Genomic DNA, 27,124 nt, shown 5'->3' with positions numbered 1-27,124 from the left:
ACTTGGTAAATGCGGCGACGGCGCAAAGTCATGCCCCCCCCCCCTGTGTGACTCAATGTGTTACTTTTTTTACACTTTTTTAATATTGTGGCGTATAGGGCTTGATAAATGGCCCCCAATTTTTCTGGGTTAGGGACTTGATCAGATGGTGCAAATGTGAAGCAGTAATTAGACTTGTCACAGGAATGAGGGTTGCAAAGAAGTTTCTGGGGGAGGAGGGGGGGCATTCAAAAATTTGCTGCGGGGGCCAACCATTTCTAGTTACACTGCTGCCACAAATAGAAAAAGAAAGCAAGAAAAAAAAAATATACCCAATTGGAGTTATATAAAAACCTACACAAAAATGATTTGGGCTAGAGCCCCAGAGAGAAAGTCCAGGAAGCAGCTGACCAATACCATCAGTGGTGAGACCAGACAGGACTATTTTACGTGGGCCCAGAAGCTTCAGATCAAGTCTTTATGACCAGTGATGGGTTACCTGTTGTCATGGGCTAGTACTGCTGCCATGGTCCGAACACTGTACTAACTAGAACTGCTTATAATAAAAAAATAGCTTGTACTCGGCAAAAAACTGGCAAGTAGCAGCCTGGTTCAATACTAATGGAATCCATTGCAGGGATTATGCACTTTTGCACCATTTCCACTTGTAGAAGTATAGTATAAAGAAAGGCTCCTTTTGTACATGCCCTGTGAAGGTATGTCAACAGGAAACAACAATGGAAATGCTGATTTATTCCCTAAGAAGGTAATGCGGTGCCTGGACATGGAGCATCCTAGGAAGACCAGGATGTCTTACTACACAGTTAATTCTCTGTTATGCAACCCCATGACCATATAAAATAGCTGAGAGTGCTAGGCAGGAGGAGAAAAGGACAAACATACCTTGCTCTCTCTGCAACTACAGCACCCTCTGCACTTTGATTGACAAGGTCAAGCAGTGTATTAGTCATCATGCCTGGCCCTGCCAATCAAAGTGCAGAGGACGTGGTAGTTGCAGAGAGAGCAGAGCCTCTAAGTGTAACAGCAACACCCCCGTTCCTCCTAGAGGCTCATTTGCATATATTAAAACATTTTTCTCAGCAATGCAGGCACATATGTACATGGGACCAACACCGATGCCTTCAGCTGCCAAGTGCTCATGTAACAGGTCAGCCAGTTTCATTAGGTACAAATCTGATGACAGATGCTAACGCAGGGATGCGTCCTGCGGGCGGTCGGTTTGTTCCTCCTTGACGCGAGATTTCGAGCATAGCCGGCCCGCACATGCGCAATGCGGACCGGGAAAAGTCGCAGGAGAAGTTAGTCACCAGCCTGCCAGCCAATGATCAGCGCTGGCAGGTTGGTGACTTTTAAAAAATCTAATCAGAAGCCATTTAACACATTATATTTCTAAATATAATGTGTTAAATGGCTTCTGTGCTCTCTGCTGGTTCCTTTTCGTCGGTTGGTCCCAGCAGAGAGCACACATCACTGTGAGTACACCAAACACTACACATTTAGCCCCAGATCACACCCCCCCATCACCCCAATTAACCCCTTGATCACCCCTGTCAATCACTGATTCGCTGATTAGCGTATCGCTAATCAGCATTGGTACTTTTATAGTATCTGTAAGTGATCAGAACTGATCACAGTCAGATCTATAATAGTATTAGTGTCACCTTAGCTCGCCCTCCACCCAAAACGCAGTGTTTGCCCGATCAGGCCTGATCGGTCGCCCACACGTGCGTTTACCCACGCCCGCCCCAGTGACAATTTTTTAATTTTTTTTTTATCACTGCACAATTACTACACAAGCGCTACGGCGATAAAAAAAATCAGTTTTGATATTTTTTATCAATCGCAGCGGCTTCCTGTACTTTGCTAGCCTCCCATTTGTAAGACAAGCTTGCTTTTTTTCTTGGGTAGTCTCAGGGAATACCCCCTAAATTTAGTTGACCAAATGGCAAGTAAGGGGTATTCTTCTGACCCAGTCGGATGAGGAATGGGAACCCTCATCTGACGAATCCAGCGGGTCAGAATACGAACCTGTAGAAAGCAGTGGCAGTCTGACCCAAAGTTCGGACGATGAGGTTGAGGTCCCTGATACCACCAGGCGTACACGGCCCAGTGTTGCTAGATGCCAGGTTGCGCAGGATCCGCTTCAAGTGCAGCAGAGTGGGGCTGGCGCTGTCTGATTACGTGGTGAGGCATACACCAGCAGCGCAGCCCATCCTGGACCTAGTACCAGCACTGCCGTAGAACATGGTGAAGTGGCGAGCACCAGAAGGGCAGTTGAAGCTGGTACGGTGGCACGTGCAGTAGTTCCCCCGTCGCAGCCACCGCACAGACAGGCCCGTAGAGCCCCTAGAGTCCCTGAGGTGCTGGCAAACCCTGATTGGCAGCCCCCAACTTCAGCTGCACCAGTAGTTCCCCCTTTCACCGCCCAGTATGGAGTTCGGGTTGAGACAGCTCAGATCGGATCGGCACTGGGGGTTTTTGAGCTGTTCTTCACTGCGGAGCTCTTGGACTTCATCGTGGCAGAAACAAACCGGTATGCCACTCAATTTATAGCCGCCAACCCGGGAAGCTTTTATGCCCAGTCTTTCCGGTGGAAACCCGTCCAAGTTTCCGAATTTAAAACTTTTCTGGGCCTTCTCCTCAACATGGGCCTGACAAAAAAGCATGAATTGCGGTCATATTGGTCCACGAACCCAATTCATCACATGCCCATGTTCTCTGCTGCCATGTCCAGGACACAATTTTAGACCATCCTGCGTTTCCTGCACTTTAGTGATAATAGCACCTCTCGTCCCAGAGGCCACACAGCTTTTGACCGGCTCCACAAAATTCGGCCCCTCATAGACCACCTTAACACCAAATTTGCAGATTTGTATACCCCTGAGCAAAACATCTGCGTAGACGAGTCCCTGATACATTTTACCGGGCGCCTTGGCTTCAAACATTACATCCCAAGAAAGCGCGCCCGATATGGGGTCAAATTGTATAAGCTCTGTGAAAGGGCCACAGGCTATACGCACAAATTTCGTGTCTATGAGGGTAAAGATCAGACCCTGGAGCCGGTCGGTTGACCTGACTACCTGGGGAGCAGTGGGAAGACAGTCTGAGACTTGGTGTCACCCTTATTTGGCAAGGGGTACCACCTTTATGTGGACAATTTCTACACAAGTGTGCCCCTCTTCAGGCATTTGTTTCTAGAACAGATTGGCTGCTGTGGCACCGCACGACCTAGTCGCCGGGGCTTCCCCCAACGGCTCGTTACCACCCGTCTTGCAAGGGGGGAGAGGGCTGCCTTGTGTAACGAAGAACTGCTTGAGGTGAAATGGAGAGACAAGCGTGACGTTTACATGCTCTCCTCTATTCACGCAGACACGACAATCCAAATTGAACGAGCAACCAGTCATTGAAAAGCCCCTCTGTGTCCACAACTATAATTTGCTCATGGGAGGGGTAGACTTCAATGACCAGATGTTGGCTCCTTATTTACTTTCCCGCAGGACCAGACGCTGGTATAAGAAGGTGTCTGTATACCTAATTCAATTGGCTATGTACAATAGTTTTGTTCTCTACAGTAAGGCTGGGAGAACAGGATCCTTCCTCAAATTTCAGGAAGAGATCATCGAGAACCTCCTGTATCCAGGAGGTTCCGTGGCCCCAACCACCAGTGTAGTGAGCCGTCTACACAAGCGACATTTCCCCAATGTCGTTGCTGGTACCTCAACCCAAGTGTCACCCCGAAAAAGATGTTGTGTCTGTAGCAGGAGTGGAATAAGGCGTGACACCCGCTATTTCTGTCCTGACTGCCCTTGCCCTATGCTTAGGGGAGTGTTTCCGGAAGTACCACACACAGGTACACTTAGTATAGGGATTGCGTGACACAGGACAGGCACACAGGGGTCTTAGGGCCCTTTCACTCACAGCTGCTGCAAACCTCTCCTTTCTCCTAGGACAAAGTGCATAATGTACTTCGCCACATCTCTGGGCAATTTGAGCTTTGCACACTGTCCCATGGGGAAGGAGAGGTTTGTCCTATAAAGGTAAAAAAATATTTTAAAAAAATCACAGGTAAGCAAAAAAGTTAATGTTCCAAAAGTTCAATAAAGTTTATAAAAGTTAATGTTCTGTTTCAAATGTTATATAAAGTTAATGTTAAAAGATTTATTGCGTTGCAGCCTGTTTTTATTTTTTTTGTTTTGTTTTTTTACCTTCTAGGTGGACCAACCGATCAACCAGCTGCAGCACTGATGTGCATTCTGACAGAAGCATTGTGCTGCTGTCAGATTACACAAAAGTCGGTGTATGCGGCGCTGCAAGACGAGATTTCTCCTCTGCAGTAAAAAAGATACGTTTGCCGAGGCTTATGAGCTGAGGGGCGGTGTTCATATGCTTTGGCAAACATTTTTTATAAAAAAAAAAAAAAAATTCCGGCAATGATTTATTCATCCACATCGATTGATGTGAATGGAGAAATCGGGTTTGCCAGTGCAAACAAGCTGAGTGGGTTTGGATGTTGGGCGGAGCTCCTATGTCCTGGCAGACGCCTTTCCCCTCTTTTTTTTTTGCACATTTTTTGGCAGAGATTTTTTCATCCACATTGATTGATGCGAATGAAGAAATCTGTGCCGTTCCTTTTTTCTTTCAGCCCAGAGGCTGGCCATACGTGTAATGATTGCGGAGACCCTCAAATGCCAGGGCAGTACAAACACCCCACAAATGACCACATTTTGGAAAGAAGATACCCCAAGGTATTCGCTGAGGGGCATATTGAGTCCATGAAAGATTGAACTTTTTGTCCCAAGTTAGCGTAAAGGGAGACTTTGTGAGAAAAAAAAAATTAAAAATCATTTTCCGCTAACTTGTGCCAAAAAAAAAAAATTCTTCTATGAACTCGCCATGCCCCTCACGGAATACCTTGGGGTGTCTTCTTTCCAAAATGGGGTCACATGTGGGGTATTTATACTGCCCTGGCATTTTAGGGGCCCTAAACCGTGAGAAGAAGTCTGGAATCCAAATGTCTAAAAATGACCTCCTAAAAAGATACTCATTGGAATTTGGGCCCCTTTGCGCACCTAGGCTGCAAAAAAAAGTGTCACACATGTGGTATCGCCGTACTCAGGAGAAGTTGGGCAATGTGTTTTGGGGTGTCTTTTTACATATACCCATGCTGGGTGAGAGAAATATCTCTCTAAAATGACAACTTTGTATAAAAAAAATGGGAAAAGTTGACTTTTACAGAGATATTTCTCTCACCCAGCATGGGTATAGGTAAAAATTTTATTTTTTGTCACAAGTTAGTGGAATATGAGACTTTGTAATAAAAAAAAAAATGAAAAAAAATATATATATCATTTTCTGCTAACTTGTGACAAAAAATAAAAACTTCCATGAACTCACTATGCCCATCAGCGAATACCTTAGGGTGTCTACTTTCCGAAATGGGGTCATTTGTGGGGTGTTTCTACTGTCTGGGCATTGTAGAAACTTAGGAAAATGATGATTACACTTACCGGTAATCAGATTTTCCTGACCCCACGACAGCACCACTGAGAGATGGCTCCGCCTCCATGGACAGGAAACCTGTAGCATAAAAAAGGTGGAGCCACTCTCCCACCTCAGTGGGTTTACAGAGTATGAGAGGGACTCCCCTTTTGGTATATACAATATCTATATTTTTTTTTATTTTTTTTTTGCGTCTCACCACGTGAAATTTAACACCAACCACCACCTTAGGGAGGGAATTAGACGGGTGCTGTCGTGGGGTCAGGAAAATCTGATTACCGGTAAGTGTAATCATAATTTTTCCCCTCCCCCATGACAGCACCACTGAGAGAGATTACATAGGATTCAAGGGTGGGTACCAACTTCTAACACCTTTGTACCAAAAAGGAGGTCAGAGATAGAGTCAAGCTGCAGTCTATAGTGCCTATAAAAGGTAGATGGAGAAGCCCAAGTGGCAGCTCTACAGATCTGGTCAATTGACACGCTGGACCTTTCTGCCCAGGAAGTAGACACCGCCCTAGTAGAGTGAGCTTTCAAGGATAGAGGAGGAGAAGCCCCAGAACAAGAGTAAGCTAAAGAAATTAGCTCTCGAATCCACCTAGCGATGGTACTCTTAGAGGCAGCATTACCTTTCCTAGCCCCAGCATGCAAGACCATTAAAGATGAGGATTTTCTCCAGTCCCTGGTTTTTTCTAGGTACTGGATCAGGCACCTTCTTACGTCTAGGAGATGCCATTTTTCTTCATCCTCATTTTTTGGATCTGGAAAAAAAAACTGGGAGAACTATCTCCTGTAATCTGTTGGTTTTAGAAGGGACTTTAGGAATGAATTTTGGGTCTGGCCTTAATACTACCCTATCCTCGCGTATGGTCATAAACGGGGGATTAATAGACAGGGCCTGAATCTCGCTAATTCTTCGTGCAGAAGTGAGAGCTATCAGAATAACCAACTTTAGAGTGATAATTTTTATAGAACTATCCTTGATAGGCTCAAATGGATGACTAGTCAAAGCCTTCAACACTAAATTCAAGTCCCAGGGAGGAAATCTAGGTCCCCTAACCGGAGCAATCCTATCCACTGCACTGAAAAATCTGACTATCCAGGGATCCATGGCCAGACTTGTACCGCTTAATCCTGAGAGGGCTGAAACCTGAACTTTCAGAGTGCTTTTTGCTAAACCTAAAAATAACCCTCGTTGTAAAAACTCCAACACCTGTCTAGTAGAAATCTTTTCTGGCCAAAGATTGGTGTCAAGACCTGCAAAGGATAAGAATCTTTCCATATTCTAGCATAAATAGTGTTAGTCACTTTTTTCCTGCTTTTAAGTATTGTGGACACTAGAGCCTCAGAAAACCCCTCCTTGGTATTAAGTGCGCCCTTTCAAATCTCCAAGCCGTAAGATGTAGGGACTCTACCTCCGGGTGCATTACTGGGCCCTGCCTCAGGAGATTCGGAATCTCGGGAAGAACCCATGGTTCCACCACCGACCTGGACCTGAGAAGAGAGAACCATGCCCTCTTTGGCCAAAACGGGGCGATCACTATCATGTCTGATCTCTCCTCTCTTATTTTCCTGAGTACCCTGGGAAGGAGCTGAAGCGGGGGAAAGGCATAGATGAAACTTCCATTCTAAGAGGAAAGCATCCACCCCAAACGGGGATTCGTAAGGGCTGAGAGAGCAAAATCTCTCCACCTGCCTGTTCTCCCTGGTGGCGAAAAGGTCTATTTCCGGGATCCCCCATAACTCCACAATTTTCGCAAATACTAAGGGATCTAGGGACCACTCTCCTTGTCTTAAGCGATGGCGACTTAAAAAGTCGGCCTGGATATTCTCTCTCCCTCTTATATGAAGAGCAGATATGTGTGTTAAATGGACCCTTATCTCCCAGAATATTAACTCTGTCGCCCTCATTAAAGATCAGGATTTTGTACCTCCCTGACTGTTCAGGTATGACACCACCGTTCTGTTGTCTGACATAATCCTGACATGCTGGTGATGTATCTCTGGAAGAGCTGCTCTTAAGGCCAATAACACTGCTCTTAATTCCTTCCTGTTGGAGGAGAATTGTCTCTGTAACGGGGACCAACTTCCCTGCCTTAACTGATCCTGGAAATGTGCCCCCCACGCCCAAGGGCTGGCATCTGTCGTAATAACTACAGGATCTGGGTAATTCCACGGGATACCCTGGTCCAAATTCTTTACCTCCAACCACCAGTTGAGGGAGATAAGAGTCCTCCTGCAGAGATTCATCTGGGAGTCCAAGGTAATCCCCTTCCGTCTTGTTATCTCCAAAATGTCCTCCTGCAACTGTCTTGAATGAAACTGTGCCCATTGTACTGCTGGAATACAAGCTGTCATTAACCCTAGTAGGGACATGGCCTTCCCGACAGACATCCTCGGATTTTCCTGAGCTCTCCGGGCTTCGTTCTGAACTTTCTCTATTTTTTCTAATGGAAGAAAAGTCCTCTGTTGCAACCCCAAAAATGTCTGGTTTGTGCTGGGTTCTAACCTGGATTTCTTTACATTGAATATCCATCCCAGATGCTCCAGAATCTAAATCACTCTCTGAACGGAATTTTGACACTTCTCCCGTGATTTCGCTATTATTAAGAAGTCACGGCAGGAAAAGAATATCTTCCTTGCGGATAAATGAGGCCACTTCTGCCATCACCTTGGTAAAGGTTCTTGGTGCACTCGACAGTCCGAAAGGCATAGCCTGAAACTGTAGGTGTCTGGTTCTGTTGATCTCGACTACCGCCACCCTTAGGAATCTTTGGAAGGAAGAATGCATCGGGATATGCAGATACGCATCTTTTAAATCTAATACCGCCATGAAACATCCCGGAAAAATTAAATGAATTGCAGACTTTATGGTCTCCATCTTGAATTTCTTTACGACTAGAGATTTGTTTAATTGTCTTAAATTTATAATCGTCCGAAAGCAGCCGTCCGGTTTTTTCACTAAAAACAGAGTCGAGTAGAAGCCTTTCCCCCACTCCGCTTTTGGCACCGGTATTAACACTCTTTTGCCTATCAGCTGATCCACTTCCTTTGACAATTTTTCGGATTTTCTTGTAACCACAAACCTTTGTGGATAATGTCCTTTGAACTGCAGTCTTAAGCCTTCTGTCATAATATCAGTCACCCAAATTCCTGCGATTTCCTTCCAGGCAGAAAGGAAGAATTTTAGTCTTCCCCCTACCTGCAGCCTGGCGTCATTTTTTGGACAACTTGTCCTTCTGGGAGGAGGAATTCCCGAACATGAAGCCCCTACCCCCTGGGCCTGGGAAACTGATCTCTGTCCCCCGACTGCCTTTTTCCCTGAAATCTTGATGCATTACGAAAGGGACGTCTGTAGAGTATAAACTGTGAAAAAGAGGACTCCTGTGGCATTCTCTTTTTTCTGTCAGCCGCCTTTTCTAGGAGGGCATCAAGTTCGGGGCCAAACAGGAACTGTCCCTGACAGGGAATACTGCACAAGCGCTGTTTGGAAGCCATGTCTCCTCCCCTCCAGTTCTTCAGCCATAGGGCTCTACGGGCCGAGTTTGAAATGGAAGCAGACCTGGCCGACAATCGAACCGCCTCAACCAAAGCGTCGGATAAAAAATCTGCCGCTTTTTGTAAGGTGGGCAATGAAGTTAGAATCTCTTCCCTAGGACACTTATCCCTTAACTGCCCCTCTAGCCTTTCAAGCCAAATGGCCAAAGACCTGGCTGTAACTGTTGCGGCTATGTTGGGTCTGAAGAAAGCTGTAGACGCCTCCCATGTATTTTTGAGACAAGAGTCTATTTTTTTTATCTAGTGGGTCCTTTAAAAACCCCATATCCTCAAATGGTAAGGAAGATCTTCTGGAAACCTTAGATATGGCAACGTCCAATCTAGGCGCCTTATCCCACGATGTAGTGGCCTCCTCCTCAAAGGGGTATTAAAATTTTTACTTACAAAAGTCTTTCTGTCTGGATTTTTCCATTCTTTTTCTATTAGAGCAGATATACTTTTATGTAAAAGGAAAACATCTTCTTTTCTTTTCCCGTATTCCCTCAAAGACTGTAACTGCCATAGATCTGTCCTCTTTGAAGTCCTCTAGCTCTAGAGTAGCCCTAATAGTTTTAAGTAGCTTTTCCGTATCCGTTACTGGAAACAGAAATTTTTTCTCATTCTCGTCTTCTGAGAAGGACGAATCCTCAGTCCTTTCATCCTTATCCTCCTCACTAACGCCTACGGATTCCACATCTGAATCTGTTCTTTCAACGGATTTTTTAGGCTTTTTAGACGTTTTAAGGGATTCCTTAACCTCCGATTTAATCAATGCTCTAATATCCTTCATGAAATTCTGGGATTCTTCTGCCAGTGTCCTCTCGATACATTCCTGGCATAACTTTTTACAGTAAGATGACGACAAGGGGCATCTACATAATGCACACTCCTTATTCTTCCTTTTTGATACGACTTTTTTAGGTGCCATCTAAGGAACAAATAGTAGATACGAAGAACACATATCAGTATCCTCATCAACCATTGTATCTTACCCCCTCAGAAGCTCTTTATACCGGCGTCTGCTTTTCTGACTCCACTTCTTCCGACCTCTTGTCCTCCTCCATGATATTCCTAGAGGCATAGAGGTTCAGAATCAATATGAAGCAGGGAACAGCACCTCTCCTTGGAGAGTTCCACGTGTTCCCTGGGAGCTGTTGTGCCAGCAACCATCTGGGGTTCTCACCCGTCGTCGATCCGGTTGTTGAGCGCTTCCCTGAAAAGGGGAATAAACTGATAGCCCAGCGTTAGAAAAAACTATCCACAGCAGACTTCAATGGTGTCTGCAACTCTGAGAATGCTGTTCAGCCTGCTCCTCCTTTTATTTCTGGCCACCTGACCGGAACTTGCTTGTGGAACCCACGTCTCACCTTGTGACGTCATTCCTGCGACTTCCGGTTTCCGCTCCGGCGCTCCACTGCTCCTGCGCCAACAGTCTGCAGCCCACACGTGCGCGCCCGGAACAATTGCCCTCTGGCATGTTCCCTATGAGCCGCTCTCCTGCACTGCGGCTCCCACACGGTCTCACTCCTTTGAGGGACCGTGTCCTCAGCCTCCAGATTTAGAATTGGCCCGGACCAACCCCCATCCTTAAAGAAACAAGACCCGGCACCCGGTCTCAGGCTGGTAAGACCCATAACTCTCTAGGCTTTCCTAGGATTTCCAAGCCATGGGCCCCTAGAAGGAAAAAGCTACAAGTCTCCTGCTCCAGGGACAGGAAACCTCACTGGAGGTGGGAGAGTGGCTCCACCTTTTTTATGCTACAGGTTTCCTGTCCATGGAGGCGGAGCCATCTCTCAGTGGTGCTGTCGTGGGGGAGGGGAAAACATGACAGGTGCTCAGAAAGTCAGAGCTGGTTCAAAATGCGGAAATTCACATTTTTTGGACCATAGTTTGTAAACGCTATAACTTTAGCGCAAACCAATAAATATATACTTATTGCATTTTTTTTTATCAAAGACATGTAGAACAATAAATTTAGAGAAAAATTTATATAGAATTGTAGTTTTATCTGAAAGTGAAAAATGTCTTTTTTTTGCAAAGATTTCGGTCAATTTCGATTAATAACAAAAAAAAGTAAAAATGTCAGCAGCAATGAAATACCACCAAATGAAAGCTCTATTAGTGAGAAGAAAAGGAGGTAAAATTCATTTGGGTGGTAAGTTGTATGACCGAGAAATTGCATGCTGTGCTATTCTTGTCGTAAAAGGCGATAGAAACCCCAATGGACCCCTCCCCTCGCTGTAAAGCAGGTGAGAACATAGCAGCAGTCAATATTGTCATCTACTAACAATATATGACAAACAGTGTGGTTAACACGTTATTAGACTTTACTATTTGCTCAGTGCTTCTTGCAATTGTAAACATCCATTAAAGCCACTCATTCTCTTCCTCTAGGGAAAATGCGATGTGTATAAATCTCACTCGAATAACTGCACCCAGACAGGGCATGTAACGGTAAGAAACCAGAAGAACTCCTCTGCTGCAATGATGCGTTCCCTAATATCATATTATAGAGACAAGCAGCTCACCGACACAGACAGGTCCTCCGTCTTGCGCTTAGCACTAGAGTCAAACAAAACATTTCGTCCTCGCTTCTCGCAGTCTTGATACACAATCAGGCGGATCTGGCTTGGGTCAAATTCATAAGATGGCCAGCTATAAAATAAAGAAACAACATTACAATTAAGGTTTCAAAATAAATAGCATTAAGTTTACAGTTAAAGTCCACTCCTCATGCACACTGTGTGCCTGCCGTCTGCGGACGCAGACCCATTCACTTGAATGGGGATTGTGATCCGCATCAGACGGTCCGCCTGGCAAAATAGTGCACTCCGTAGTGCTTCCATGGGCTTCCGATCCATGCCTCTGTTCCGCATCATATCTTCCAGATTGCGGACCCATAAAAGTGAATGGGTCCGCATCAGTGATACGATTCTCACACGGCCGGTGCCCGTATATTGCGAACACACTGTTTGCGGGCTGCAATACAGGCACGGACCTGCTACAGTGATGTGCATGAGGCCTAAGGCATATTATATACAAACTGGACTTTCAGGCATCAGGGACCGTCCACACAGGAAATCATTTCAGAAAAAAAATCTGCATGATTTATATGTGGATGCCAACCCAGAATGAAAATTAATTAATTCTGCAGAAAAAAAAAAACTCTTTAGTTTTCAGAGACTCTTTCTGCAGATGTTCTGCCCACAAATCTTGTTGGAGAATCCACATGTGAACATACATATTCTTTACAAGAACTAGCGTTTTGTATCATTTCAAGATGGTTCAACTGCAAAAACAAGGCTTTTCTTAAATATTTTACAGTTTACAAACCCGCACCTGGATCCGAGTACTTTTGTAATCAATGAACTCTATCTGTATAGCGCCACCTGCTGTTTGCTCTTCTAACTTCCCTGTCCTGCTAACAGACGAAAGCACATGCTCAGTTCCATCCTTCAAATGCCACCAGCTGCAGCAGAAATGACAGCCCCCTAAGCTAACAGATTGAAATAAATCTAGCAAAACAATTGGAGCAATGAATGGGGAGCTCATTTGAATATATTCAAACCTTATTTTTCTCAGCAATGTGGTCACATATGTACATGAGACAGCTAAGCTGCCTGTGTCATTCCCATAGAGCTTGTATGGAGCAGAAGAACACATACTAGATCACCACGGAGTGCACCTGGGGAGAAACAGGAGAGGTGGGGCTCTCAGTTTTAGCAATATGTGTGGGTCCCTGTCGTCAAACTTCTACAGCTCTAACACTCATCACTAGAGTTGAGCGAACACCTGGATGTTCGGGTTCGAGAAGTTCGGCCGAACTTCCCGGAAATGTTCGGGATCCGAACTCGACCCGAACTTCGTCCCGAACCCCATTGAAGTCAATGGGGACCCGAACTTTTCGGCACTTAAAAGGCTGTAAAACAGTGCAAGAAAGGGCTAGAGGGCTGCAAAAGGCAGCAAAATGTAGGTAAATCCCCTGCAAACAAATGTGGATAGGGAAATGAATTAAAATAAAAATAAATAAAAATTAACCAATATCAATTGGAGAGAGGTCCCATAGCAGAGAATCAGGCTTCATGTCATAGCAGAGAATCAGGCTTCATGTCACCCAACACTGGAACAGGCCACTGTCAGATATGTTTAGGCCCCGGCATCCAGACAGAGGAGAGATTCATTCAACTTTGGGTTGCCCCGCAATATAATGGTAAAATGAAAATAAAAAGAGGATTGAACGAGGAAGTGCCCTGGAGTACAATAATATATGGTTAAGGGGAGGTAGTTATAAATGTCTAATCTGCACAAGGGATGGACAGGTGCTGTGGGATCCATGCCTGGTTCATTTTTATGAACGTCAGCTTGTCCACATTGGCTGTAGACAGGCGGCTGCGTTTGTCTGTAATGATGCCCCCTGCCGTGCTGAATACACGTTCAGACAAAACGCTGGCCGCCGGGCAGGCCAGCACCTCCAAGGCATAAAAGGCTAACTCTGGCCACGTGGACAATTTGGAGACCCAGAAGTTGAATGGGGCCGAACCATCAGTCAGTACGTGGAGGGGTGTGCACACGTACTGTTCCACCATGTTAGTGAAATGTTGCCTCTTGCTAACACGTTCCGTATCAGGAGGAGCTGGCCGTGACACAGCTGCGTTGGGGACCTCTTGCTCCTCCTCTGCCTTCGCCTTGGGCTTCCACTTGTTCCCCTGTGACATTTGGGAATGCTCTCAGTAGCGCGTCTACCAACGTGCGCTTGTACTCGCGCATCTTCCTATCACGCTCCAGTGCAGGAAGTAAGGTGGGCACATTGTCTTTGTACCGGGGATCCAGCAGGGTGGCAACCCAGTAGTCCGCACACATTAAAATGTGGGCAACTCTGCTGTCGTTGCGCAGGCACTGCAGCATGTAGTCGCTCATGTGTGCCAGGCTGCCCAGAGGTAAGGACAAGCTGTCCTCTGTGGGAGGCGTATCGTCATCGTCCTGCGTTTCCCCCCAGCCACGCACCAATGATGGGCCCGAGCTGCGTTGGGTGCCACCCCGCTGTGAACATGCTTCATCCTCATCTTCCTCCATCTCCTCCTCATCCTCCAGTAGTGGGCCCTGTCTGGCCACATTTGTACCTGGCCTCTGCTGTTGCAAAAAACCTCCCTCTGAGTCACTTCTAAGAGACTGGCCTGAAATTGCTAAAAATGACCCCTCTTCCACCTCCTCCTGGGCCACCTCCTCTTCCATCATCGCCCTAAGTGTTTTCTCAAGGAGACATAGAAGTGGTATTGGAACGCTGTTAACTGCGTCATCGCCACTGGCCATGTTGGTGGAGTACTCGAAACAGCGCAACAGGGCACACAGGTCTCGCATGGAGGCCCAGTCATTGGTGGTGAAGTGGTGCTCTTCCGCAGTTTGACTGACCCGTGCGTGCTGCAGCTGAAACTCCACTATGGCCTGCTGGTGCTCACACAGTCTGTCCAGCATGTGTAAGGTGGAGTTCCACCTGGTGGGCACGTCGCATATGAGGCGGTGAGCGGAAAGGCCGAAGTTACGCTGTAGCACAGACAGGCGAGCAGCGGCAGGATGTGAACGCCGGAAGTGCGCACAGACGGACCGCACTTTATGCAACAGCTCTGACATGTCGGGGTAGTTGTGAATGAACTTCTGCACCACCAAATTCAGCACATGCGCCAGGCAAGGGATGTGCGTCAAACGGGCTAGTCCCAGAGCTGCGACGAGATTTCGCCCATTATCGCACACCACCAGGCCGGTCTTGAGGCTCACCAGCAGCAACCACTCGTCGGTCTGTTGTTCAATACCCCGCCACAACTCCTGCGCGGTGTGGGGCCTGTCCCCCAAACATATGAGTTTCAGAATGGCCTGCTGACGTTTACCCCGGGCTGTGCTGAAGTTGGTGGTGAAGGTGTGTGGCTGACTGGATGAGCAGGTGGAAGAAGAGGAGGAGGAAGCCGAGTAGGAGGAGGAAGCCGAGTAGGAGGAGGAGGCTACAGGAGGCAAAGAATGTTGCCCTGCGCTCCTTGGCGGCGGAAGGACGTGCGCCAAACATCTCTCCGCCTGGGGCCCAGCCACCACTACATTAACCCAGTGTGCAGTTAGGGAGATATAGCGTCCCTGGCCGTGCTTACTGGTCCACGTATCTGTGGTTAGGTGGACCTTGCCACAGATGGCGTTCCGCAGAGCACACTTGATTTTATCGGATACTTGGTTGTGCAGGGAAGGCACGGCTCTCTTGGAGAAGTAGTGGCGGCTGGGAACAACATACTGTGGGACAGCAAGCGACATGAGCCGTTTGAAGCTGTCCATGTCCACCAGCCTGAATGACAGCATTTCATAGGCCAGTAGTTTAGAAATGCTGGCATTCAGGGCCAGGGATCGAGGGTGGCTAGGTGGGAATTTACGCTTTCTCTCAAATGTTTGTGAGATGGAGAGCTGAACGCTGCCGTGTGACATGGTTGAGATGCTTGTTGACGGAGGTGGTGGTGTTGGTGCTACATCCTCTGTTTGCTGGGCGGCAGGTGCCAACGTTCCTCCAGAGGCGGAGGAAGAGGACGAGGCAGCAGCAGAAGAGGTAGCAGGGGGAGCCTGAGTGACTTCCTTGTTTTTAAGGTGTTTACTCCACTGCAGTTTATGCTTTGCATGCAGGTGCCTGGTCATGCAGGTTGTGCTAAGGTTCAGAACGTTAATGCCTCGCTTAAGGCTCTGATGGCACAGCGTGCAAACCACTCGGGTCTTGTCAGCACATTGTTTGAAGAACTGCCACGCCAGGGAACTCCTTGAAGCTGCCTTTGGGGTGCTCGGTCCCAGATGGCGGTGGCCAGTAGCAGGCGGACTCTCTTGGCGGCGGGTGTTCTGCTTTTGCCCACTGCTCCCTGTTTTGCTACGCTGTTGGCTCGGTCTCACCACTGCCTCATCCTCTGAACTGTGAAAGTCAGTGGCACGACCTTCATTCCATGTGGGGTCTAGGACCTCATCGTCCCCTGCATAGTCTTCCACCCAGTCTTCCTCCCTGACCTCCTGTTCAGTCTGCACACTGTAGAAAGACGCAGCAGTTGGCACCTGTGTTTCATCATCAGAGATGTGCTGAGGTGGTATTCCCATGTCCTCATCATCAGGAAACATAAGTGGTTGTGCGTCAGTGCATTCTATGTCTTCCACCGCTGGGGAAGGGCTAGGTGGATGCCCTTGGGAAACCCTGCCAGCAGAGTCTTCAAACAGCATAAGAGACTGCTGCATAAGTTGAGGCTCACACAGTTTCCGTGATATGCATGGGGGTGATGTGACAGACTGATGGGCTTGGTTTTTAGGCGCCATCTGTGCGCTTTCTGCAGAAGACTGGGTGGGAGATAATGTGAACGTGCTGGATCCACTGTCGGCCACCCAATTGACTAATGCCTGTACCTGCTCAGGCCTTACCATCCTTAGAACGGCATTGGGCCCCACCAAATATCGCTGTAAATTCTGGCGTCTACTGGGACCTGAGGTAGTTGGTACACTAGGACGTGTGGCTGTGGCAAAACGGCCATGTTCTCTCCCAGCACCAGAGGGTCCACTAACACCACCACGACCATGTCCGCGTCCCTTACTAGATGTTACCGTTCACCACAATAACAAAAAAATTATTTGGCCCAATGTATTGAATTCAAATTCAGGCCTTTTTTTTTTTACAGGCACCTAACACTATCTGGCTATCTACTTAGGTACCGTATTACACTAATACAGGCACAGCAGTAACCACAGATTTAGCTGAATATAAATTGTAGGCCTAGTATTTAGGCGGTGGATGACAGGTATACATTTACGGACAGAATTAGAATTGGAAATGCACGGTAGCGTTTGAAGTTATTGAGAATGACCCTATCCGCACCTTCAATCTAATATACCCTTTTATGGATAGATTTAAACTTGGCCTGATACAGCAGAAACCACTGATTTAGGGAATTGCTAAGTTGGGAATTGTATTTCAACCCAGAAAAAAATATATCCTTTGCCAGACAGCAGACAGTATTGCAATTGGCTAGCCACAGCTGAAACACCAGATTTGGGGTACTGCTATTTTGGCAATTGTATTTCACCCCTCAATAAAATAGCAAGCACAGCCAAGCCCCTGATGTAGGATATAGCAAAAAAAAAAAAAACAAACACACTATTGATGGTTAAATGTACTTGGTGGCAGCTTGTGCTGGCGCACCACAAGACACGAAATGGCCGCCGATCACCCCAGAAAAAAGTGATTGAAAAACGCTCTGGGCAGCCTTAAAACAGTGAGCAATTGAATAGCAGAGGTTGAATGATACACAGCTGTACATCGATCACTTCAGTAAGTAAATCCCTGCCTAATCTGGCCCTAACAGCAGCAGCTGCATCCTATCCCTACACTTATCAGAGCAGAGTGACGTGCGGTGCTACGTGACTACAGCTTAAATAGAGGCTGGCTCACATGCTGCACTGGCCAATCACAGCCATGCCAATAGTAGGCATGGCTGTGATGTCCTCTTGGGGCAAGTAGTGTGACGCTTGTTGATTGGCTGCTTTGCAGCCTTTCAAAAAGCCCCAAGAAAGCGCCGAACACCGAACCCGGACTTTTACAAACTATACAGTTTGGGTTCGCTCATCCCTACTAATCACCTATGTTCTGGCTACAATACCCCTTTAAAGAATCTGTTCATTTTATAATGGAAGTCAAGGGCCATGGTGGCTCAGTGGTTAGCCCTGGTGCATGGCAGAGCTGGGGGAATGAAATCTGAATCTTCTCCCCATGTTTGTGTGGGTTTTCTCCGGCTACTCCGGTTTCCTCCCACACTCCAAAAACGTAGTGAGAGATAAATCTAGATTGTGAGCTCCACTGGGAACAGAAAGCGATGATGATGTCAGTAAAAAGCTGCAGAATATGACCGCACTAAATAAAAGAAATAAAAAAAGTGTTAGAATAAAAGACAGAAGAGCCCCGCGGACTGCAGGGCGCTCATGACCTCCTGCGATCTCATGAGGCTGCTTTATCATTGCTTCGCCATACTAACTTCTTGGAATTCTTTGTAAAAACAAGCTCCTCGTTGCGTGCAGATAAAGCGACGGGTGTCTGAGTATCTATGACGTCATTACTCTGGTTACAGACACTTCTCTTTAAAGGGAACCTGTCACCTCCTAAATTCATGTAAACCCGCCAGCAGTACCTCAGGGTAGCCCGTAGTGTGATAATAATCATACCTTTTCATCCTGCAGTCCGATGCTGAATAAGGTCAGAAAACTATCTTTTATCCTCAGTCCGCGCCAATTTACATGTCAGATTGAATTTAAGGGGGCAGCGACCTCCTTGCTTCAAGTCAAGGTAGCCACGCTCCCTCTTGCCTTTGAGTGACAGCGCACAATCCGGTTTCGCTTTCCAAAGTCTCGCTCATGCGCGGTGCCCTCTATTTTACTGCGCGATCCCATGCTCTGACATGCAAATTAGCACGGACGGAGGATAAAAGATCGTTTTCTGACCTTATGCAGCATCGGACTGAGGGATGAAAAGTATGATTAGTATCACACTGCGGGCGGGTTTACATGCATTTAGGAGGCGATAGGTTACCTTTAATGGATAAATCTACAGCCTATTTTTAAAGAATCTACGCAGCTGATCTACTTTCTCTGCTTGGTGGGTTAATATCAATCCCTATGTATAATGTGCATCACGTTAACATTATCAAAAATAAAACTAATTTACTAAGATTGTGATTACAGGATATAAAATGATTGGAAACTACAAGTGACAGTGTATTACTAACTTTTGATAGCTCTGCCACCTATTCAATTACCTGAACTGCATCTTGAGGTGCCTGCAGCGTCCCCCTTTGCCTGAAATCTCTCAGAATAAAATTACACAGCAATCGGGCAGCTGTTAAAAATAGCGATAAGCTATATTCAACCAAATCAGAAAGGCTGGCATGTGGTGAACAGAGCGCTGCGGCTTGAACAGTACGTGATCCATGTTGTGTCTGAAACTGCACGGCACCATCGAGATGAGAAATGCCATCTTGAAAACAGCTGTTGCCAGCGGCATGGTCTTTACTTTAGCACCAAGGGCCATTTAGGCAGCTCTGACTCTTGAGAGGCTGCAAACAGTTCAGCTCTTCTTCGATTCTCATGTATGAAGCAGATACCCTCGGATTATGATAATTAGCGGGGCACAACTGGATGCTGCTTGCGCCGTGTGCCAGCTGAGCTTCTCTCTTGCTTCTTAAATGAATCTCATGCGTCTTCAACCACCTGACTAAGGTCTCTTGGCAACTGTGACTATGCATCTCCTCAGCCAAAAAGTGTCAGACAGCTCAAAGTGTAGGGAGTGAGGGGGCTATAATATGAAGATGCCATTGCTGTAATTCTGTCCGTGCTTCATAGGTGACATTTTTGGTAACAGCGGGATGCCGGCAGTCAGTGCTGTGGAGAAGCAGGCCAGACAACTAGAGAAGCAGTCAATGACAGCTGCCATGTGACACGGAGCAGTCAGTGCTTGCCACCTGGATCCGAGGCACAACTGCCAACCAATCCCAGCAATGCTTTCTCTTCAATTCAGGCTGTTGATGACTCTTAGCTAGAAACTGGAGCTAGCGGCCACAGGAGTATTAGTAGCTCAACCACACAGTCATATCTGTATGTTCGGGGGCCATTACTAAAAATATTATGTGAAATAAATGGTACTATAATAAATAGCACAAATAAAACACTACATGTATAATACATAATTACCGTATATATAAAAAAATATAACCTCTATATACATAATACGTTAGATTATAAGGGTATATTCTGCATGGCTAAATTCTGCTGTGGAAAACAGACTTTTCTTTTGACAAGCAGCTTCCCATTGACTTTAATGGGAAAAACACTACAATGTGCACGTGGTGGAATTTTGTTTCAGCAGCAGATATCAAATTCACTATAGAAGAGGCAGGTTACTTCTTTGAAGCAGATTTTAGCTGAATTCCCTATTGAAGTAAATGGGGAAGGACTAAACGCAGCTTGCTTTTTTGCGTGTTTTTGGCGGCGGAAACATTACGTTGTTCAGAGGCCGATCAGCCACTGTGGCAGATTTTCACAGTGTGAATATACCCCCAGGGTATACTCCCATGTTTTTGGGCTCTATTAATAACGAATGCACCTTTTTGCACGTTTTTTGGGCCACCCATTAAGAGTTCATGTGCACGAATGTTTTTTTTTTCCCCGTTTCCATTCAGTTTTTTTCTTACAGGTCCGTAAACGAAATCATTCATTTCAATGGGTCTGCAAGAAAAAACTAAAAACTCTAATGACTTAGTGTGTATTCCGTTTCTGTATGTCCGCATGTCTGTTCCACTAAAAATTAGAACATGTCCTATCCTTGTCAGTTTTGCGAACAAGGACAGGAATTGTTACAATGGATCTGCAAAAAAAAAAAAAAAAAGGATCCAACACAGATGTCACCCTTTTTTTTTTTTTGGCGGATCCGTGTTTGCATTAACACTAATATCAATTTCAATTTTCATGCAGAATACATGCCAAGAATAAATGCATTTTTTTTCCCACCAAGCAGATTTTCAATATATGCATGTGCTGTGTGAATATACCCTAAGATTGGAGTCCGTGTACCTACAAATATTAGAAACACTGACAGGAGTAATAATAATACTTATTTGAAAAAGAGATACATTCCCAGAATACTTCAACTCAGAACACCACACCCGATACAGTCGTCAGATTTATGACCATCATACCCGTGAGGCCACACCCTGGTACATTCAGAGGCCACTTCAGCTTCCAGTAGCGTTGGACAGTACTTGTTACTAAGGCCTCTTGCACACAAACGTATGTCTCTTTCAGTATTTTGCCGTCCCCGAAAAACGGATACGCAAAAAATTCTGATGACATCCGTGTGCATTTCGTTTTTGCGGAATGGAACAGCTGGCCCCTGATAGAACAGTACTAACCTTGTCCGTTACGCGGACAATAATAGGACATGTTCTATATTTGAACGTAGAAACGGAAATACGGAAAAGAAAGCCTACCGTTTTTTTTGCGGATCCATTGAAATAAATGGTTCGGTATACGGTATGCAAAAAAAGGAACATAAAACGGAAAAAAAATATAAAAATGTTCATGTGCAAGAGGCCTAATATTGAAATATCAAAAAGTTGAAAACAGGTAATAGTGCAATTTCATTTCACTAATAAAGCTAAAAGGAATGTATCAACATTTTTCTTAATGAAAACTAAATAATGAAATATATTTTATTCCTACAGTAAATGGTTTTAGCAACATCAGCTTCAATACAAAAACTTGCAAGAATAGAAAATGTCCAAACTCCATACAGGACGGTTCACACATAGGTTCTTCCGCACATGTATTTTTAGTGTCATCTGTGGTTTTTGATGCGTTTGTGCAGTAAAAACATCAGCTCCACACATCCCAGACACGGGGAAGACCCTGTACGTCTCGTTGTCAAAAATGTCTGTTTTAAATGGCCTTTTTCCGGCAGTCTGGCATGTACAACCTTATCCCTAATATTCCCTGCTCTTTTATATGCCATCATCGTTTTTTTTTTTAAAAGCTGCTATAGTGGGGTGCCCACTACTCAGCAGCCCCCAATGTCGCCTCACTATCTGTTCTATATTTGGGCTCGGCTCATTATAAGATGATACAAATAGTAGCCTTTCACTGGTCTGTTTTTGTTTTGTAGTCAACAGTTCTTCCCATTAACATCAAGAGAGATTATGAAAGCATTACCATTGAGCTACACTCGCTTACATTAGCGCAATATTATAAAAATAAATGCATACCAAGGGGGATGCGAACATGGTTGAAACCCAATATGTTTTCACAGGATGGTGATTTCAGAGCACGATTTGAAGCTATTGCAAATAAATATGCGATGGATGTCATGTTGTTGAATATTGAATTTTCACAAAAAGAAATGGTGAAACTAAGGAGCAAGCTGCAGGACACCGAGCATCAGCTTAAAGGGGTTATCCCATCATAATGATCACTGTTAAATCTGTTAATTTGACAGTGATCATTTTTGTAAATATACTTTATTAACAAATTCCCACCGATTAGGAGAAAATTCATCCCCACTTACCTTATTGTTGTGACTCGGTCTCCCCTGGTTACGACCACCGCTCTTCCGCAAAATCCCGATGGTCGCGCTTGCCCAGAAGACTTCTTCTTTTCTCCCGGCCGGGCCACTCGCTGTGCTGCCGCGCATGCGCGACGGTGACTTCTTCCCGGCCAGAATAGTACAGAGCTGCGAACGCGCACGCCGGCTCTGTACTATACTGGCCAGAAATAAGTCACATTGCGCATGCGCGGCAGCGTGCGCGTTCAGTCCAGCGCGCGGCCCGGCCGGGAGAAGACTTCAATCAAGATGAAGCCCGCCCCCAGCCAGAATCCAGGAAGTGAACGCGCGGTGGCAGCAGGTAAGTATGAAACTGCTAAGTGGGATAACCCCTTTAAGTCCACTTTGTCCATCAATGAAGTTGAAGTCTTTTTGGCTAAACAACAAGCCTTTTTGGAAAAAATGCGTAAAGACCTTGAAGAAACAAAAAGGTCTAAATGGCACAGAGACCAAAATGATTATGGGTCTGGACACATCTATACCTGTGAACAACCCTGGCATGGTGAGAGAAGCATAATGCCAAGAAAGACACCCAAACGGAATAAAGAAATGAGTAAATGGGTGAGAAACAAGGATACAGGTGATGATGCTAATACTGGACTGCCTGGATCTTTTTTAGGAACCCAAAATGCCATGGGAGATGCCCCACAAGAAGGGGAGGTCATAGACACAGAAGATCTGGGAAAAACCAGATCACAAAGGTCTATGAAAACCAACAAACAGATGAATGTGATAAAGAAAAAGTAGAAACTAATGTAGTAGTCAATATTTCATCCTATACATTGACTGAGCATGAGTTGAAAGTATTGAATAGAGGACTGTCCTTTTGCCCACAGGCTAAGCCTGACTGGTTCCAGTTGGAACTAGACTTGAACCGCCTCTACAGGAATCTTAGACTGAGGGTGTGGTTCGACTCTGGTTCCCCTGAGACCAGGATTACTAATGAGATTACTGCACCTGATATTGGGTTAACCTTGAAACAATTTGGTTTGCATTTAAAAAGTGATTTTTTTTCCCATTGTGAACTCACATGCCCTAGAACAGGGGTACTCAACTAGTTTTATTAAAGGTCCACATACCTGGGTCTGCAGTCAGGTGAAGGTCCGAGCTGAACGCCAACAGTAAAGATACCATCTTTTTAATGTCTTGCAAACTTTGTAGAACTATTTACATTCAGATTTATAATTGTTTTTAGTGTGAAAATTGGCATTTTTTCCTCTTTCACCAGCCCTTTGAAATTCGGTACAAAGGGGGTGACTGCCATTCGAACACACTGGTGCAAATGCTCATCTGTGATCTGAGTGTGGTATCTGTTCTTCACCAGATTCATAGTGGAGAATGCAGATTCACAAGTGTATGTAGAACCAAACATAGTAAGGACATGGATTGCTATTTTTTGTATAAGTGGATATTTAGCTGGAATAACCAGTTTTGTCCAGAAGAAAACGGGGTCACAATCATTCAACTGAACTTTTAAAACAGCATCTTCTTGCAGATCAATTAGCTCCATCTGTAGGGTAGCAGAATTTGCCCAGGTAAAAGCATGATGGGCCTCAGTAGCAAAACGCCCAATGTTTTTTACCAGATATGGATTTTTAATACATAGCAAAACTTCTTGGCCAATTGTGAAGTCTTGGAAGCGACTTTTAAAATTGTCAATTAGGCCTTGCATGAAGTCCCCAGTGTTGGAGAATACACTTTCTTTGGTATTTTCTTGTTGGCTATATTCATCAAGCTTTGGAAAATGAAGCAAGTTCTCTTTTAGATCACTCTGAAAAACTTCTAATTTCTTCTGAAAAGCCCTCACTGCTTCCACAAGGTTAAAAATAGTTTGATTTTTGCCTTGTAGTTTTATATTTAAAGCATTTAAATGACTTGTAATATCTGCCAGGAAAGCAACGATTTCCATTTTGTCTTTGTTATTCATAAATGTCAAAAATGCTTTTGCTTTTTCTGTCTTCTGTTCAGCTAAAAACTTTTCCAGCTCTTTCCGAATACTCCAAAAGCGTTCTAAAACTCTGCCCTTACTAAGCCACCTTATATTGTTGTGGACAAGTAGATCACTGAAGGCAGCATTGACATCAGTTAAAAAGTCTTTCAGCAGACGATGTTGAAGTGCTGAAGAGGCCCGGAGAAAATTAATCAGCTTCATAACATTTTCCATGACATTTGCATATTTTTCTCCAAGGTTAGCACACAAGAGAGACTGGTGTATTATACAATGGTAAGAAATCAAACTAGGATTGAGCACTTTCAAGCGTGGCACCAACCCTTTCTCTTTTCCTACCATAGCAGGAGCTCCATCCGTTACAACTGAAATAACTGAATTCAAGTTAATGTCCCTTTTCTTCAGCATTTCTGTAATTGCTCCATAAAGATCTTCACCTCTTGTGTGAGCATGGAGGGCAGTCATGCCAAGTAGATCTTCACAAAAATCTTTTTGTGTGTCGTCATAAAATCTAACAAATACCATGAGCTGGGCATTATCAGTTGCATCACACGATTCATCCACAGCTAATGAAATGCAATCTGCCTTTTTCATTTTCACCTCAAGCTGGGAGAGCAGATCTTCTGAAATTATTTCAGTTCAGCGTGCTGCCGTGGAATCAGACAAGGGAATTTGTTTGATTTTTCCTTGAAATTCTTCTTTCTGTTTACTTTCAAACATGGCGTCTACAACTTCAACCATACATTCTTTAACAATCTCTGCATCTGAAAATGTTTTTTTGTGTCTTCCTAAAATCCAAGCAACCCTCAGTGATGATTCAGTTGTTTTTTCCTGCTGGGACATTGAACTAACAAGACGCTTAGTAGAAGCTTGATATGATGCAGTTAACGAAGCAATTTTTTTTTTTTCGTATCTCAGAATTTTGTTGATAATTCTGTTCAAAACTTTTATGTTTTGTTTCATAATGTCGTTTTACATTACTACTTTTTATAAGGGCCACTGTTTTGTTGCATATTAAACACATTGGCTTTGGGTTGGCAACATTCATAAGAATGAAATAATATTTTGCAGTCCATTCATCTTTGAAATCTCGATTTTCTGAGTCTACTTTTCTTTTTTTTTGATGTGCTAGCCATGGCTTATTATATTGGGTTTGTAACAGTGGACAAATGTGGTGTCTATCTTGCCTGGGGCAGTGATGTATGGCTGGAGGATACCAGTCTCCTCAGCCAGAGTGTGGCTTGACTGGTAGGGCAATGCTTGGCTCAACAAGGCAACAATTGTTGTCTCCTACAGACCTGCTGCTAGATTTTCAAGTTGTTTCCTGAGCTGTCTTGTCTCTGTTGCTCCCCCTGGTAGCACTTTGATGCTCGCTCTGGCAGCACTCTGATACTCTTCTGCTCCCTCTGGAAGCACTGTGCTACTCTGAAACTTTCCTGCTCCTTCTGTCTGAGCGTTGGTGTTCTATCTTAGGCTACATTCTCTCCCTCATAAGCCTAGGGCTGGATGATATGACCTAAAAATAAAATTTTGATGATCTTTAAATATTGCAACAGAATGGGATAATAGTACACTAAGGTCTCCATTAAAAATACACACTTGCTTCTAGTGTTTTTTTTTTTTTTTGGTTCGCGAATCCCATGGATTTCACGTGTTTTTCACAAATTTTTTAGTTTTTTTTATATGTTCTTACATTTCTAGTAAAACGGATATGTCAAAAATGTCAAAAAGCATGACTTGGAGCATACTGCATTTTAAACATCTCCAATGAACCAAATAAAAAAAGGTTGTCCAGTTTCAGAAAGTATCCGGACAACACTGAAGATTAGCCTGAATAAAGAATAGAATGGTACTTACCCTGCAACTCTAGAACTGCCGCTCAAGTTTTCCAATCTGTGTTCTGTTTTCTCAGCTGCGATGGTGATGTCATGTCCATAACATGTGATCACTGCAGCCAAGCTGGCCTCTTGGCTGCAGCGGTCACATGTGAAGTTGCTGTTGCACCCAAGTAAACAGAGCCTAGTAGGGAGAACCAGAACAGCAGTGCTGGATTTTCTAGGTAGGTACTGCTCTGTTCTTTATTGCATCCTATTCCTAAGTGTTGTCTGGTTTCTTATTCAAACTGAACAGCCCATTTAATGGCCAGACACTTTTTTGTGATTTAGCGATTTGGTGGTGTAATGGGCCACTTTTATTTTTTGGGATGCCAAAATAATTTTGGAGTTTTTTTTATTTTTACATGACTCAATTTTCTGTGACACTTTCTTTGTTATTAAGTTTTATCACAGATTTTCTTTTTTTCCTGCAGGGGGGAAGACCAAAGAATTTTTTATGTCTTTTAGAGTATTTTCACACCTGTGGCATGGCTATCCGGCAGGCTGTTCTGGCAGGTGAATAGCCCGCCGGATCCACCATGCCGCAAGTGCCGGTGTGCTGCCGCTCCGTCCCCATTGACTGTAATAGGGGCAGGGGGCGGAGCTACGGCACAGCAGGGCCAGAGATTGCTGGTCTAAAAGTCCTGCATATCCAACTTTTTAGTGTGGCGATCAATGCCATTCTGCGCCATACCTCTGCCCCCGCCCCCATTATAGTCAATGGGGACGGAGCGGCAGCACAGCAGTGCACGGGTAATTGCGGCATGGCGGATCCGGCGGATAGCCATGCCGAAGGTGTGAAAGTACCCTTAGCTTGCAAATTGACACTAACAGTGCTTTAACTCGCCAGATTTTGTGGCAGAAAATTTTGCGACTGAAAATCAGTTCCATTCATTTCAATGGGGCGGCAAGCACATGGATTTTTCAATGACTTCAGGTGGAACTGGTTTTCAGTCACGGAATTTTCTGCCACAAAATCTGCCACTTGTATAGGTGCCCTATAATACATAATTAAAATAGGTTCCCTATTCTGTGTTGATCATTTTGATATTTATGTAGTCTTGTGTGAATGGGGAGGATGTTTATTACAGTTTTGGGGAATTTTTTGTTTTAGTTTGTATGTGGTTCGAC

General features: G+C 44.9%; 1 protein-coding gene across 4 annotated transcripts in view; it reads right to left on the bottom strand.

Moving 5' to 3' along the window:
- FNIP1 (folliculin interacting protein 1) overlaps positions 1–27,124 on the bottom strand; it is a 238,247-nt gene that overhangs the window by 49,133 nt on the left and 161,990 nt on the right. For 3 of the 4 annotated variants that reach the window (XM_040405021.1, XM_040405048.1, XM_040405039.1), the window contains exon 2: positions 11,565–11,691. In XM_040405021.1, the coding sequence (XP_040260955.1) occupies positions 11,565–11,691 (127 nt within the window). Of the gene's footprint in view, positions 1–11,564; positions 11,692–18,839; positions 19,196–27,124 lie in introns of those variants that run through there. The other variant, XM_040405032.1, reaches the window with a different exon arrangement.

Source organism: Bufo bufo, chromosome 1, assembly GCF_905171765.1.
Source record: "Bufo bufo chromosome 1, aBufBuf1.1, whole genome shotgun sequence".
NCBI classification, from domain to species: domain Eukaryota; kingdom Metazoa; phylum Chordata; class Amphibia; order Anura; family Bufonidae; genus Bufo; species Bufo bufo.
Note: the sequence above shows the minus strand (reverse complement) of the source record. Positions and strands in the feature narration are given on the sequence as shown.